Here is a 15,491-nt window from a genome sequence, read left to right on the forward strand (position 1 = left end):
TTCAGTATTGACTTTCTTTTTTAAATCATCCAGTTACATCCCAATCAATAATAGTAACCGTATTGGGAGATTATGTTCTGGATCCTTTTTTTTCTCTATTTTTAATTTAATGGGACAGAAATTTCCGGTAATAAATACGAGAGTTAAATTCAGGAAGAAGGTCATTTCAACACAGTTTTCTCCACAAATGAGTATTTTTAAATATACTCTATAAATTTTGAAGTATTCCTTGTTAAAATAATGTTTCCCTTTAAACTTTTTAGTTTTAACAATAGGTTTAAAATATCCTTTTCCTTGCCTCCTACCTATCCCCCTGTATTTGTTCATACTTAGATCTATAAAAAAAATAAAAAAAAAAGGAAAGTCAAGCGTCCGTGGTGCCTGGTACCTGGCGTAGTAAAGGAAACCGAAAAAGAACCTATTGCCGATTCTACTCACCCAGAAAATTTTCATTTACATCCATTATCTTTTTATCAATTGAGTAAGAGATGAAAGTACCTTAAATTGGTGAAACTCACATACTTTTAGACTAAATTTCTGAGTGCTCGAAAATATTCATTTGCCAGAAAAATTAAAGACCATCTCCCTTCTTTTTATCTATTAGATTAATTTTCCTAGACAAAGGGCCAGTGAGCCATCGCTCGAAAATTCAACTGCCTTTACACAACAAAAGCTGGACTTATTTTGCTTAGGCAGCATAAAACGTTAAAGTAGCCTTCGGTTGGTTTCGCCAATAAAGGTGCTACGGGTCCATACCTTGTTTATTCTCTTTCGCCATGGATTAAAAGTTGTAAATGTCAGAAACTTGAAACTCTCAAAATAGTAATTCCAAAGATCTTTTTCTTCATGAGAAATGATGACATATTCCTGAAAGACAATTTCAAAATACGCTATTTCTCTTCCACTTTCGTGATGTGATTCAAAAGCATATAAAAAGAAAACACGACACAAACAAAGAGTTGTTTGTGCGTTACAGTAACCTCCAATAAAATAAGATTCAATACGTACCAATAAACAATATAGAACACACCCTAAAAATATATCTCCATAAATCATTGCTATTTTGAAACCCCTCAGTCTCCCTTTCTAATGTCCCGAGATTGGTGCTGTTCAATATATTTTCCATTAGTTCCACGCTTCCAGTATATTACAAGTAGTTCATAAACAGTTGCAGTCAGAGACAACGCAGTAGTGTTAACATAGCAAAAAGTGATCAGTCTCCCATGCTTAATTCTTTTGGACACGTCATATAGGAGAGGATGGTCATAGAAACTAGGCAGGGGCTCTTTCTTTTGGAAATTAAAACTTTAATTGCCTTTATTAAGAATCAGAAGTGATTAAATGACAACCACCGCTCCTCCCATGTCCTTTTACGCCCCCTATGCCCTCATAACCCTCTATGACATCGAATAAAAATTTTGAAGTAGCCATTTCCCTCAGGATTATTGAAAGGCCAAAATAATGAATTGAGAGGGGGCAATTCAAGGATTTCCTAAGGCAAGGGCCTCAAATTATGTAATTGATCATTGCTTGTAGATAAATTTTAGTTAGAATTGGACATGTTACATCATGTTAAAACTGCGATTATGCATATGATTTAAACTGGTGCTATTGGAGGCAAAACTTGGGCTCATGGAGCCTTCAAACTAATTCCCTTCTCCCTCTCCTTTGCTCAAATTTTAACAAAAAAGGTAGATATTGTACTTTTTTTAGATAAGAATAATGCAAGGATTCTCAGTCTAAATTTAAAGACTAACTTAGTCCTGACATCGCATTAAAGTAACTTATGTTGGGATTTGATGAAAGCTTTGGAATTCCAGCAATGTGGAGTACTGAATCGGGGTAAAAACATTCCAATCAGGGTTAGACCCTCCGGTCCCTCCGGACCTGACATTTATGCATGATTTATTAGCAGAGATTTATGCATGTTGCAATATTTTTGAACCGAAGTCATACAAGAATTTTCGATCTACAAGATGGGAGGCTCACACTCAGCTTGTGGCTCCTTCTCCATCATTCCCACTGCCAACTTTTCAGTAGAAGGTAGGCGGGATTTTCCCTCCGATCTTCTTCAAATATTGGAGCAAGCATAAGCAAATAGGAGATGAGAAAGATGATTTAGAATGGCGTAAATCTCTTGTGTGTGCATCGCATAAGAATACTCTGATGTGTTAAGGGCAAACTTATGGGGTAAGAACCTTTGCGTCTGTACTTAAGCAGACTACACCAAAAGGATTTTAAACAGTTGGCTATTTTTGATTGATGCGTTTAGTAGGCTTCCTCCTTTCAAAAGGTGGGAATTCCTCGAACTATGAAACTGTGAAGCATCTAGTGTCTGAACTGTAAATGTCAGTCCTATAGCGTTTACTGGGAAAAGTCTCTAAGTGGGTAGGTATCTGTCATTCTATCTTTGAGGCGAATCTCGTCCTTTTTGCCTTCTTGGTCTCTTTCCCGAGAAGCTACCGCAGAGGTTACCGATCTGAGCAAATCAGTCCCAGAAATATTAATGGAATACTATTCGAGTCCCGACTTTTGTCTACTGTCCAATAGTTTAACGCCAGTCGGTTTGATAGCTTTTCAGCCCTGCCATTTGGACCAAAGTTGTTCCTAGGCAGCCTGTTTTTATTCTTTTCATTGAATCTCTTTACGATTGTAAAGCAAGATTTAATATATCAAGAAGGTTTCACACTTCCCTATCCCCTCTGAAATCAACAGCACCTTTTTTTGAATTAGGCATCTTCAGTAAGCCATCTTTAGCCATAGAACTTCTGAGGGCAAAGATAGTGACAAGAATTTAATTTATATCTCATAAAAAAATATCGCATATCTTATCTTTGGCAAAAACAATTTTGTTGCTAGGATACTTTATAATTCATCAAAAGAAAGACTCCTTGCAAAAAAGGATATTATTTGGTAAAAAAAAATATAAAGTTAATTTTGTTCCAAGTTAACAAACAGGATTTTTACTAATTACTTAGAAATGTATGCATGCGTGTTACATTTGTCGGAACAAATTTTACTTTATTTCTTGCTCATTCTTTGCGTTTGATGATTTTAAACAATTAAATTATACGAAAACGTGCTGTGTTTGAAATCAAATTATTTCAATAATTAGTTCGTTTTTGGATCTTATCTTTTAGACAATTCAAAACTTCGCATAATTTTGTTCTTAATCGTTGGATTTCGGTTTTCAGAGCATTTCCTTTATTTTTGTTTATTTTTCGAAATGTCTATTTCTAACTGTGTAATTACATTTTAGGTAAACTTTGTTTGCTATTTCGTTTATTTGAAAGGTCATTGAACAATAAATGTCTTTTTCAATTTGAGCGTTAAGGATAATCTTGTCAAGAAGGTTAAAATTTTTGTCTTTTTTTTTGTCTTAATTTTACCTTTAGTTGTTTATAATGCTTGAGGAAACTGATGTAAGTCCTTCGCTTCCAGACGGCCTTTAAAAGCTGCAAAACTGCAAATCGTCATGTGCAAGACATGGCCAAAGAGCTGACGCGCATAGCTCAGATATCAAGCGTTGGTCCGCTCTCCGATCAGATGACAGAAATTGAGCAAAACAAAAGCGAAGTCGAGTCTCTTATCCTGGAAAGGGTAAGTGCTTCCTATATCAAAAATGTTATCTATGATTCAAACATAAATTCGAGGAGCTTGCCCAAAAAGTTGCTTGAACAAGAAGGAGGAGGGTATTGCAGATATTTTGATTTTTTTTTTCAATAAATAATATGACAGTGTCAAGTGGAAGATACCTCAATAGGTACAGTTAAAAAGGTTTTGGCTCGACGCTTGGATTACCTAAATCTACTTAATGCAGTATTAAAAAAAAAAAAAAAAAAAAAAAATTTCACATCATGAGTAATGTCTATAGCTGAAATTATGTTAACTGTCCGCGACTAAAGTCTTATTTCTTGTTTAGGACAGTTTGCAATAGTTTCTTACGCTTCCTCTTCAGTGATAACTTGCATTATCAAATCATTAGTTTTAGTTATTGACTTGCTTTTTGCTGTTTTGCTGTTTTTCCAATTGCTAGTCACTGTATTTAGAAAATAGAATGTTGATTGATTATTATATTTTACTATAGCTGAATCACTTCCTACAGAAACTTAGAATGTCCCCTAATATACATTATACATTATGATAAAAAAATCGTTTCCTGAGGTTGATCAAATTTAGAAAGATTATTAAATTATTCCGAAGCATTGCATACCTACAAACCAGAGGCCTTAGCAGGCCTTAAGCATTTAAATAATCCTGGTATTCACCGACAAATCTACAATAAATTTAATTCAAGATCTAAACAATCCTGACTTTCAGAATGTATCTTCATTCTGAAAGATTTAGTCAAGATTACTAGGAGGGAATTAATATATTTTCCTACAATTATGCTTCCTTTACAGTAAAGAACTTTTATCCTTTACCTTTGTTTGATTTTACAAATATTAGGCCTACTGTTTATTCCTACTGTTTCAACATCTTGGCGTCGCGTGCTTGCCGTGCTTAGGGGTTAATCCAGCCCTTGTCCACAATATAAAAGATTTTTTTTAATAATGCCAAGTCCTAAAACCATTTCATATATGTATATATATGATCAAATATGTATTCTAACCATTCGATAGAATAGGGAAAAGAATCGTATTTAATTTTTTGTGTGAAATCACACTTCGAATATAAATATATTTCTTTTTTGCAGCAAAGGAATTCATCTGCAGATAAACAATGAAAAATATTCACTTTAATTTCCATAGCTACTGAATTGGGTTTTTACTTATGCATTCAACCTTTTTAATAAAATTGAGAAACAAATCCTCTTTCCATCAAGTCCAAGACCTATTTCCTTTCAGCCATTGATATAATTGTTAACCTGCTTTTATTTCTAAATAATTTGCTGGATTCATTTGCAGTTTTACTTAATGATGCTGCAAACGGTTTGTTATTATTACGTAAAATTGTATATCAGGTTATATCAAACAGTTCGTGGTAACGAACTGTAAGTAAGGAGCGACCCGGCTCAATGGTAACCAAAACTCTATAAAAAGGTATTTTGATACAAATAGATACATCAAGAGAATCATAATTTAATGATGATTTCAAATATATAAGTTTCATCACGTTTAATCCTACCCATCAAAAGTTAGGGGCCTGAGAAAATTTGGCTGATTTTCGAAAAAAGGGGGAAAGACCCCCTAAAAGTTATAGAACCTTAATGAAAACCATACCATCATATTCCGCGTATCAGGGAACCCTACTGTAGAGGTTTCAAGCTCCCATCAACAAAAATTTGGAATTTTGCATTTTTTTTGCCAGAAGAAAGATCACGGGTGCGTGTTTATTTGTTTGTTTGTTTGTTTTTTTTTTTTTTTTTTTCCAGGGGTGATCGTATCGACCCAGTTGTCCTAGAATATCGTGGGAGGGCTCATTGGAATGGAAATTAAAAGTTCTAGTGCCCTTTTTAAGTGACCAAAAAAATGGAGGGCAACTAGGCCCCCTCCAACTCTCATTTTTTTCCCAAAGTCACCTGATCAAAATTTTGAGATAGCTATTTTGTTTAGAATGTTCGAAAATATTATAAGTATGTCTTTTAGGATGACTTAATCCCCCGAAGTTCCCGGGAGGAGGGCTGAAAGTTATGAACTTTACACAATGTTAACATATAGTATTGGTTATTTGGAAGTATACAGAATTTTCAGGGGAGATTTTTCCTGGTAGTGGGGGGGGGGGTCGTTGGTTCTGTGGGAGGATCTATCCATGAAGGAAGGACATTGATATGAAGGGGACGCCGGACTTCCCAGCATTATTAAAGATCCGAAATTTAATATAAAAAAACAAGTATTTCAACTGCAACAGCCGCAACATCAAAGCTTTAAACGAACAGAAAATATTACATATATGACTGGGTTCACCCCGTAGTTAATACCTTGCTCTTTAAGCCAAAGATTTTTTAGTACTTTCATAAGAGCTATTTATTCTAATTAACGGCCTTTGTTATTAAGCGGTCATTTTTAAAGAATTGGAACAAAATTCGAACTTTTGCTTAAAGAGCAAGGCATTGACTAGGGGGCGAACCCCCTAATAAACGTATTAAAAATATATGAATATAGAAGTTCGTTACGTAAGTTAATTCGTAAGTTACGTATATTTATTACTAATAAAAACGTTCGTAAATAAAATTAAACAAGTTTCGAGAAAGCCATTTAAATAAATAAAAGTAAATTAATATGAATTTTTTTTTTAATTATTCATGTACGGTGAGCCAAGATCAAAACCTACATTTATTCAAAAACGTTCAAAAATTAAATAAAAAAACAAGTTTTTTAAACTGAAAGTAAGGAGCGACATTAAAACTTAAAACGAATAGAAATTATTCCGTATATGAAAGGGGCTGTCCCCTCCTCAACGCCTCACTCTTTACGCTAAAGTTTGACTCTGTCTCACAACTTTATTTTTTGAAACAATAAAAAACTTTAGCGTAAAGAGCGAGACGTTGAGGAGGGGACAGTCTCTTTCATATACGGAATAATTTCTGTTCGTTTTAAGTTTTAATGTCGCTCCTTACTTTCAGTTTAAAAAACTTGTTTTTTATTTAATTTAATGAAAGAACATCTTAACACATTGAAAAAAAGACTAAAAAGAAGACTAGAAGACAGAAAAGACTAAAACATAGATAAAATAAAAATTAAAAATATCGCCGAGGTTTATGGATGCGCAGTGAAATAAGTCTAACTACAGTTTATAATTATGGATATTTCAAGCCTATAACAACTTTTTAAACATTTATACCTCTTTTTTAAATTCAGAAAATCTGAAATTTGTCAGAAAATCCAGCCCTAAGAATTCTTACGCAAAAACTTTACGATGACAAGACAAAAAAAAATTGTGTGATTTAATTTAGCATCCAAGGAAAAACCTAAAACGAATCTTAATTCACTTGCCTCGAATCGTAACTTGGCGCCTGACTAAAAAAAAATCTATGAATTTGGCTTTAAAATTGAGAATTTTCGACATACTCCAGCAATAAATTTATTTGGGAAAGGGCGAGACCTTGACCTATAATCGGTTATCAATCAATCAATTTATTAATACTAAAAAAAAAAAACAATTACAAAACGTAAAGTAATTACTAAGCCCATGAAGCTTATCTAAGCCCAAGAAGCTTAGGAAATTCTAATAACATAAATGGTTTGAATTGAATTTGTCAAAAAGTTTCTTTTAATTCCTCCTGCAAGTTTGGAAGTTCAAAATTGTCTTATCTCTTCAATCATATGGAGTGTTGTCGGGTTCAAGATTTTGTGGCTTCATAGTTGTTTTTTTTCAGGATTAGGCTTTTTTACCTATTTATAATATAATAATTGAGAGAAATGCAATTCAATACGGTCCTCAACTATTTTATAACTGTGTATTTAGGGGTGTGTGTGTCTGGAGGGGGGAGGGAGGGGGTAGATTCTCACCAATCTCTGAATGCAGGGTACGAGAGTCCAGTGCTGCCAGATACTGAGGGAAATGGGAGGATATAAACGATATTGGTAAATGTATGTGTCACACCTTAACATTTACTAAGAACTCGCCTAAAACTCCTTTTCCTAACCAAAACAGGATAGGGGATAACAAATTGCGGGCTTATAAAATGTAACTCATTGTTATTCGCCAGATTGTCAAGGCCAATAACTCAAACTTGACTTAAACTTAAACATATCATTTTTTTTTATTCATAAATTTGTGGTGCCAGGTATAATTAAACATGTGATTCGCCGCTAGTCTTTTATGGAGGTTTTTAGATGACTATTGAATCTTCTTTTGAACGAGTCAACAGACACACTTTTAGGGATAGCTTTCTCAGGAAGATCATTCCATATTGAAGTACAACTTCGGATGAAGCTGTTCTTCAACTACTCTGCTCTTGGCTTGTCTGCCTCAAGATAATTAGACCGAGCTGTGTACCGTCGCGTCTGTCTTGTTGGTTGAACAATTGCAGGCACAATACGATAAATCTCTAGAAAAGGAGGTGAATTTAAGTACTTGTAGAAAACAGCCATCGGTACTACATCAAACCTCTCACAAACAGACTGAAGAAAGTCGTGGGAACGACTAAACCTCCAATTAGCCCTATTTTTGATCTTTTGGAGTGGTGCCAGCAACGTTTTTGGAGCACCAGTATACAGCAGTGGGTCTGGTGCAAGATTTATAAAGTGGGATGATCGAGCTGAGCGGCAGATGGTTTTTGCAGCGAGGGCTTATCCCCAGCTTTTTTGGACAGGAGGTTTTCGTCCGATCAAGATGGTTGTTCTAAGAGAGATCTATGGAGAAGTGGATTCCAAGGAAACGAAGCTCGTCGACTTTCTTTATAGCTTCGTTCAATAAGATGAAGCTGGGGTGTATATGTACTTTGATCGGGAGATCATCAGGTCTTTTGTTTTCGATGCATTGAATCTGACCATTAAGGCATCATACCACTTTATAATTTCCAAAATGTCTGTAGTGGCAGGAGGGCTTTGATTGGGTCATCAAGTTTTGAGATAACTAAATCTTATGGTGTCATCGGCAAGGTGATGCAGAGAGCTTGCAAGGTTATCTTTCATGTCATTTATGTAAAGAATGAAAAGCATAGGTCCCTGTATACTATCCTGGGGTACGCCTGTCTTTATTGGATATTTGAGGGATGTGAACCCTTCAATAACAACCCGCAGTGAATGATCAGAAACAAAGCTTTCAACCACCCTTAACAGACGTCCTCTGACACCATAAGCGTAAAATTTCTCCTGTAGGCCGTGATGCCATACTCTGTCGAAAGATTTAGCAATTTCGAATGACAATAACCTGATGTCGTATCCTTTTCCCAGAAGTTCAATCCACTCCTGGTGATGGACCACTGTGCAGTCAAACGTTGAACGCTTCCGGTGTATTTCATGTTAGTGTTCTCCTGAAAGTTCATAAGACTTCAGGTACTGATAAAGTGAATGATTTGAAACCTTTTCGCAAAGTTTCCCAATGTAGAAGAGGAGGCTGATATACCTATATACAAAAATGTGGAATTTTGAGTTTTTTTGCCAGAAGCAAGATCACGGATGCGTATTTATTTGTTTGTCTTTTTGTTTGTTTTTCCCAGGGGTGATCGTATCGAACCAATGATCCTAGAAGAGCGGGAGAGGGCTCATTTGATCGGAAAACAAAAGTTTGAGTGCCCTTTTTAAGTGACTAAAAATATTGGAGGGAAGCTATCTCCCCTCCCACCCCCCTTTTTCACCCAAAATTGTCCGATCAAAATTTTGAGATTGCCATTTTCTTCAGCATGGTCGAAATATCTAATAACTATGTCTTTGAGGATGACTTGACCCCCCCCCCCCCCCGCGGCCACCTGGGGAAGGGCTGTATGTTATGAACTTTGCCCATTGTTTACATAAGTTACATATAGTATTGGCTATTGGGAAGTATCAAGATATTTTCGGGGGGGGGGGGATTTCTGGTGGGGGCTCTTACATGGGAACTTTTGCGTGGGAGGATATTTCCATGGAGGAGTTCTCGTGGGGGAAGGGAATTTTGCATGGGAGGGGGAGCTGGATTTCCCAACTTAGTTAAAAAAAACTATCAGAACTCACCAGAAAAAACAAGAAAACACTTGAAAAAAACAAGTTTTTTCAACTGAAAGTAAGGAGTAACATTAAAACTTAAAACGAACAGAAATTATTACGTATATGAGGGGGTTGCCCCTCCTCAGTACCTCTCTCTCTTTACGCTAAATTTTTTTTGAATTTGTAGAAAGCGTAATATTCTAATTATACGGTCCTCGTGTATCAGGAGTTATTCTTAAATAATTGGAACAAAAAGTCAAACTTTAGCGTAAAGAGTGATGTACTGAGGAGGGGGTAACCCCCTGTAATAATTTCTGTTCGTTTTAAGTCTTAATGTTGCTCCTTACTTTCAGTATAAAAAACTAGTTTTTTTTATTTAATGTAACCAAAGGCTCCAGAACAAAAACACAGCCCAAAAAGCGATGACAGAGGTCCAGCCAATTTGGCACTGCAGGTCTCCCTGACAATATTAGGTATATTGTCAGCACCCATGGATTTGGTCACATCAAGGCTCTGAAGAATGCGAAGGAACTTAGGAGTGAAATAGTTCACACGATGAAAAACAGCATCAGTTCGATCAGGGAAATCGGGAACTTCTTTACCGTCGTCTTCCAGGTTTGAGAATTCGGCAAACGCCTTGACAAAAGTTTTGCTCTTTGCCTGCGGGTCTTGGACAATAGTCCCGTCGCTAATTTCTAGGAAACTAATTGAAGGGAGCCCAATCCAATTTTTAGGGAAGTCGCTTTAATGAAATAAAGTCTGTCCTTTTCACTCTTTTAGAGTAGCCACCACTTGCGTGCCTTTTGTTTTGCTCGGATGGCTTTTTCGTAGTCAACGTTGAGTTATGGTTCGTCTTTAATTCAAAGGTTCGTCCGCTTGGGTGGGATTTAACTTGCGATATAGTCGACTATGGCCCGCTGATATCTTTCTGCAGCTTTCTCATACCCTTCATGGAGAAAGGCTCTCCATTGCTAAGAAGCAAGTGCGTTTCTTAAGCCATCCCAATTTCCTCTTTTGCATTGTATTGGTCGCTCGTGCTTTATAGGGGGAGGAATACGAAGATTTCCTTGTGCAATAACGGCAACGTGGTCACTTGTGAAGGTATGAGCATTAACCTTGAAGCAATCTGGGTGATCCTTAAGAGATAGATGAAGACAAGATGATCCGTTTGGGCCATGGTTGGTAATGAATTAAATCAGTTATTCAATCCCATGCGAAAGAGAAAGATCAAACAAATCTGACCCCTCCTTATCTGTGTTTTGCTACGGATCCATACGCTGTGATGGACGTTGAAATCTCCATTGAGGATGATGGCAGACTTGGCGTATTTATCCCGAATTTAATCAAGGGAAGTTTCAATATAGCTAACTGATCTGACAGGTTGGAAGGTTATGTATAGTCCCAATATTCACAGACATTTGGGAGGGCCATCCTAACCCACAGATCTTCTTCACCTTCCGAGTTTGGGAGAATCAGACTTGAGTATGGTATATGGCTCTGTTATAAACGAATCTACTTCCTCCTCCATACTTCGCACCATCATTGCGCACTCAGTCTCGCCTATGGAGCGTGTACCCCTGTACGGCAACCTCACTGCTCGGTATCTCATTGTTGAGATTGGTCTCAGTAATTCACATAATAGATGATTTGACAAATTTAGTTATGAGACCTCATATATTGCAGTGGAGTGCCATAAATAAGTCCGAATGGATTGACCGTGGGCGTACGAAAGGTCGTCAATGAGAGGTCAGTTTGGTCCGAGGCTTATTTTGATGAATTGTAACCCATGTAAAAGACACCTTGTCGGATGGTTAGCCCAACAAAGGCAAAGAGATCCAAAGACCAGTGCATTTCTTGGACGGGGAACGGAGCCAAAATACCTTTTCCCCATCCTCAGCGTTGGAGGGGGTGCCCCGTCATAGGTTGGACCTATGAAAGGTTTTGAGCGGAGCAATTGCGTGAGGCTTCCCCACCATTCAAATTGTGGACTAAGATAGTATATACAGGGGCATTAACTTATCATCAACACATTATCAACTCGAACTTGAACTAACTGTAAAACATCTAAACTCAAAATAATTAATGTCGCCTCATTCGTTGGCCAGTAGGACACCGGTCAGTCAGGGGAAAAATTAATTGAATGGGCCGATATTACCCTCATTTTCAATTCACTAGCTCTGAAAATCATGCTCTGGCCTTTTGAACTTATGAATTCAAAGCCAGGTTATTTTACTGTTAGATTCAAAGAGATATCAATGTTTTTAAATTCGGGTGAATGTAATTAATATATAGGAGAAAAAGGACATTTATCTGATAATTAGGGCCAGAGGCCCAACAATTCCCCTCTAAGATAAATGGCCTTCACAACGCCCCGCTGCTCACAGTCTCCAAGGATAAAAAGAAAACACAAGACACGAGCTTCCAAATCTCAAATAAAGCTTTCTAGTTTTCCATCTCTGGTCGATGTCGATACTACAGCAACAGAAAAGCTTGGCTACAGGTCTACTACGATCCAACACGTCTCCAATCTAAAGCATTGGGGATAACGGGTTGTATAGCCATTGCAGCTAGGTTTAGGATTTTGAACAAGGGAATCTCCCAGAATAGTAGAAAATAAATGTGCTAATATAGTCATGCATTAATGGGGCTTAGCCTGGGAGCGGAATTTATATACCCACCAACCCACCACCAAAAAAAAAAAAAAGGGACAGACAACTTATGGGTTCTGGGTCATCACTTTTCAGGGATTTGTACCACAGTTGAACAAGAAACTTTCTCGTCCTTTGAATTTGCATTTGAGGGAAACAAAGAATGGGGTCTTGGTATATGGGATAATATCAGGCTTCCCGAGGGAATGGCTCAACTAGCAGCTTTACCCTCAACGGTGAAAACACAACTATTAATGAATCAAAACAAAATTTGCCAAATGGCATCATTTTAATTTACTTGTGGTAAAAGACACGAAATGTCGGAGGAAACATTAGAGTACAGAGGAATTGGGTATGAACCTCAGGAAACTTGAAGTAACTTCTTCTGGGTTTCACTTCATGAGACAGTTATGGAGGGAATAAATGTTGATATCAGCACAGGCTAAGGATGGGGAATGGGGCTACTGGGTAATGATTAGGGGGAATAAATAATGACGGGTAATGGGAGAGAGTATCTGCCAGGTACCATAGTTTTTAAAGGCAAGGCCTCTGTAAGGTAATCAGAACTGGCCCAACAGCTCTGAATTGAGAGAAAAGACTATCATTCCTGGCCTCTCGGAGGGATTCTTCTCCCCATGTAAATCAGGGTCAAATGCCTCAGAAAGTTGATAGGACAGATCTCAAGCCTTTTCCCAGTTTCTCCCATTCCAACCTCATCTTCAATGCAACCGGACTTCTCCAAAACTCATTGCAGTCTATCTAATTCTACTTCCCAGTCATCTCCTTTTTTTCGTTAAGAGAATGGAGGTCACTTCCGTATCCCCAACATTCCTACAGAACGCCGCGCCCACCCTTGTTGTCACCGAATTCTTACCATTTTTAGGATTCGAAGTTTAATGCATCTCAATCTTTCAAAATCAATCCCTAAGAAAATTATCTTCGTGATCCAACGGCCTATAAGTTGCCTGTGAAGACAGATCACTCACCGAAATTCCCTACGTGCTTTTACTAGTCCTTCCATGGCTTTTATAAAATCTTGGTGATATTTTTCATCAGCCTCCCTACTTGCCTCTCTTTCCATCTTGTCTGCCTCTTTACGGGCTTCTCTTGCCCTATCGCCTGCCTCTTTACGTGCCTCTCTTGGCGTGTCGTCAGCCACCCTATATTTTTTCATGTTTTCCAACAGTTCTAGGTAAAACTTTTCTAAGCTAGACTTGCGGAAGCTACGGCCTGAACTACCACTCTTACAGCTAGTTCGTCTCTGTGAATTCGAAAATTTGATATCTGCATGCTCAAATGGCATTATCTAAGTTAAAAATATAATCAAAACTTCTCAAACAAATGCAAAAAAGTGTACTATGTTTGTTCGTAAGGCAGCCTTATCAGTTAATTTAGCCAATAGAACAATTGCCAAACAACAAAAATGACGATACGCTAAATTAGCGATGCACAATACGATATTTAAATAATATCTTGAATTTCCAGGAATATCAACATTAAAGTAGCAAATAGCAGGGCAGTGCCATGTCCCCGAGACTGTTCGGTTTGTTTTTTAATGATATGGTGGCGTTTCTGGAGAAAAAATGGGCTCCAAAGCTGTGTCTTGGAAAAATTAATTTTTCGGTGTTATTATTTGCGGATGACACTGCATTGGTGGCGAAGTCGGTAAAGGAGCTTCAGATATTACTTGATTTAATTGAGGAATATTTACAAATGAAAAAGTTACGGATTAACGTTATGAAAATTAAAGTGGTCGTTTTCAGTAAAAGGAATGACAAAATAGATAATATATTGGTATTTGGAGGACAACAATTAGAAGTAGTCGAAAAAAAAAAGTATCTTGGTTATATCTTCCAAAGTAATGGTGGATGGAGTTCTCATATTAAAGAAGTGTTAAATAGAGGAAGAGCTGCAACATTTTCACTTTTCAGGAATAAAATTAGTGGAATAAAGAATTTGTCTTTGCATAAGAGGGTTTTTTTTTATCTAAGATTATGCCGATTCTCCATTACGGGGCAGAGATCTGGGGACATGAGAACGCTGCCCACTAGAAAGCGTTCAGCTAGGTTATTTTAAGAGGTGGTACGGGTTGCATAGAATGACCCATACCCAGTTTCATAAAGGAGACCTTGGACTGTGTCCAAGGACACAGTCCAGTTATAGGACATAGTCCAAATGATAAAATTTTGGCTAAGGGTTGTACAATTACCCAGTGATAGGTTACTGAAGTTTGCATATGATCAGTTACTTCAGCTACATAGGAAAAGATCTTGGCCTTTTAAAGTTAAAGAGGTACTGGATAAGACAGGTTTTTCTTTCGCATAGAATGATGGCCTTGGACCAACAGTCAACAATTACAGTTGGACAAGGAAATCAAGCGGGTGCAGGACGACCAGACGATACAGAAATGGGGTGAGGAGATTAAGAATTTGGAAAATCTAAGGTATTATAAAGAGGTTAATATAATACATGGTAAGGAGTTTCATTTTAAGTTAAATTTGCCGTCTAGATATCTTGCATATTGGATACAGCTACGACCGAATTGCCTTCCGATTCGTTTGAGATTGAAAGTTTTTGAGAGGAAGAAAAGTGTCCCGGACGGCAGGTTTGCTTGCCCTCTTTGCCAAGAAGAGGAAGAGCATTTGGAGCATTGTCTGAGTCGTTGTCAAGGTCTTTTGGGGGTAAGGGAAAATTTATTTGGGAATGATGGAGTGCTGCTTCCTGATGCCTTGAAAAGTACGTCGTCACAATTTATTTGTCTAGTGGGAAGATACCTTGATGAGTATTTTGCAAAAAGAAGAGAGTATTTTTTATTTTATTTTTATTTTTTCTTTATTATTGTGACGAGTGCTGTAATTTGTTAATCTTGTATGTTATTTGTGTACATCGCCACATTTTGGCTTGAAATACACGTTATCTTATCTTATCTTATCTAATACCAATTCAATTCAGGGGCGGATCCAGGACTTTTTTCAGGGAGGGGGGGCAAAATAGGTTGATCCGATAAACTTGCGTTAGGAGCAAGTTTAATTAACTAAAACTTGCGTTAATTAAGTAAATTACACTACTATAGACGACGTTAGGGGGCCCCCCTCCCCGCCCCCGGGATCCGCCACTGATTCAATTCGCTTAAAACGATTCTCTAAATCATGAAATCGCCACGGTTATGGAGTAAAACACCAAGGCAAACTTAGCAAAACACATGAATTTGATACTTATGGATTCGCTGGACTAAAAATCACATAGAGAAACTACCCTGCGTAACAGCCTTAAT

General features: G+C 37.3%; 1 protein-coding gene across 1 annotated transcript in view; it reads left to right on the forward strand.

Moving 5' to 3' along the window:
- LOC148956437 (uncharacterized) overlaps nt 1–15,491 on the forward strand; it is a 570,204-nt gene that overhangs the window by 300,619 nt on the left and 254,094 nt on the right. Inside the window, 1 exon segment of the mRNA XM_089090886.1 lies at nt 3,442–3,600. Coding sequence (XP_088947012.1) covers nt 3,442–3,600 — 159 coding nt within the window.

The sequence above is a fragment of the Artemia sp. Qi Xiang Cuo genome, chromosome 1, assembly GCF_049724085.1.
Source record: "Artemia sp. Qi Xiang Cuo chromosome 1, ASM4972408v1, whole genome shotgun sequence".
Classification (NCBI taxonomy): Eukaryota; Metazoa; Arthropoda; class Branchiopoda; order Anostraca; family Artemiidae; genus Artemia; species Artemia sp. Qi Xiang Cuo.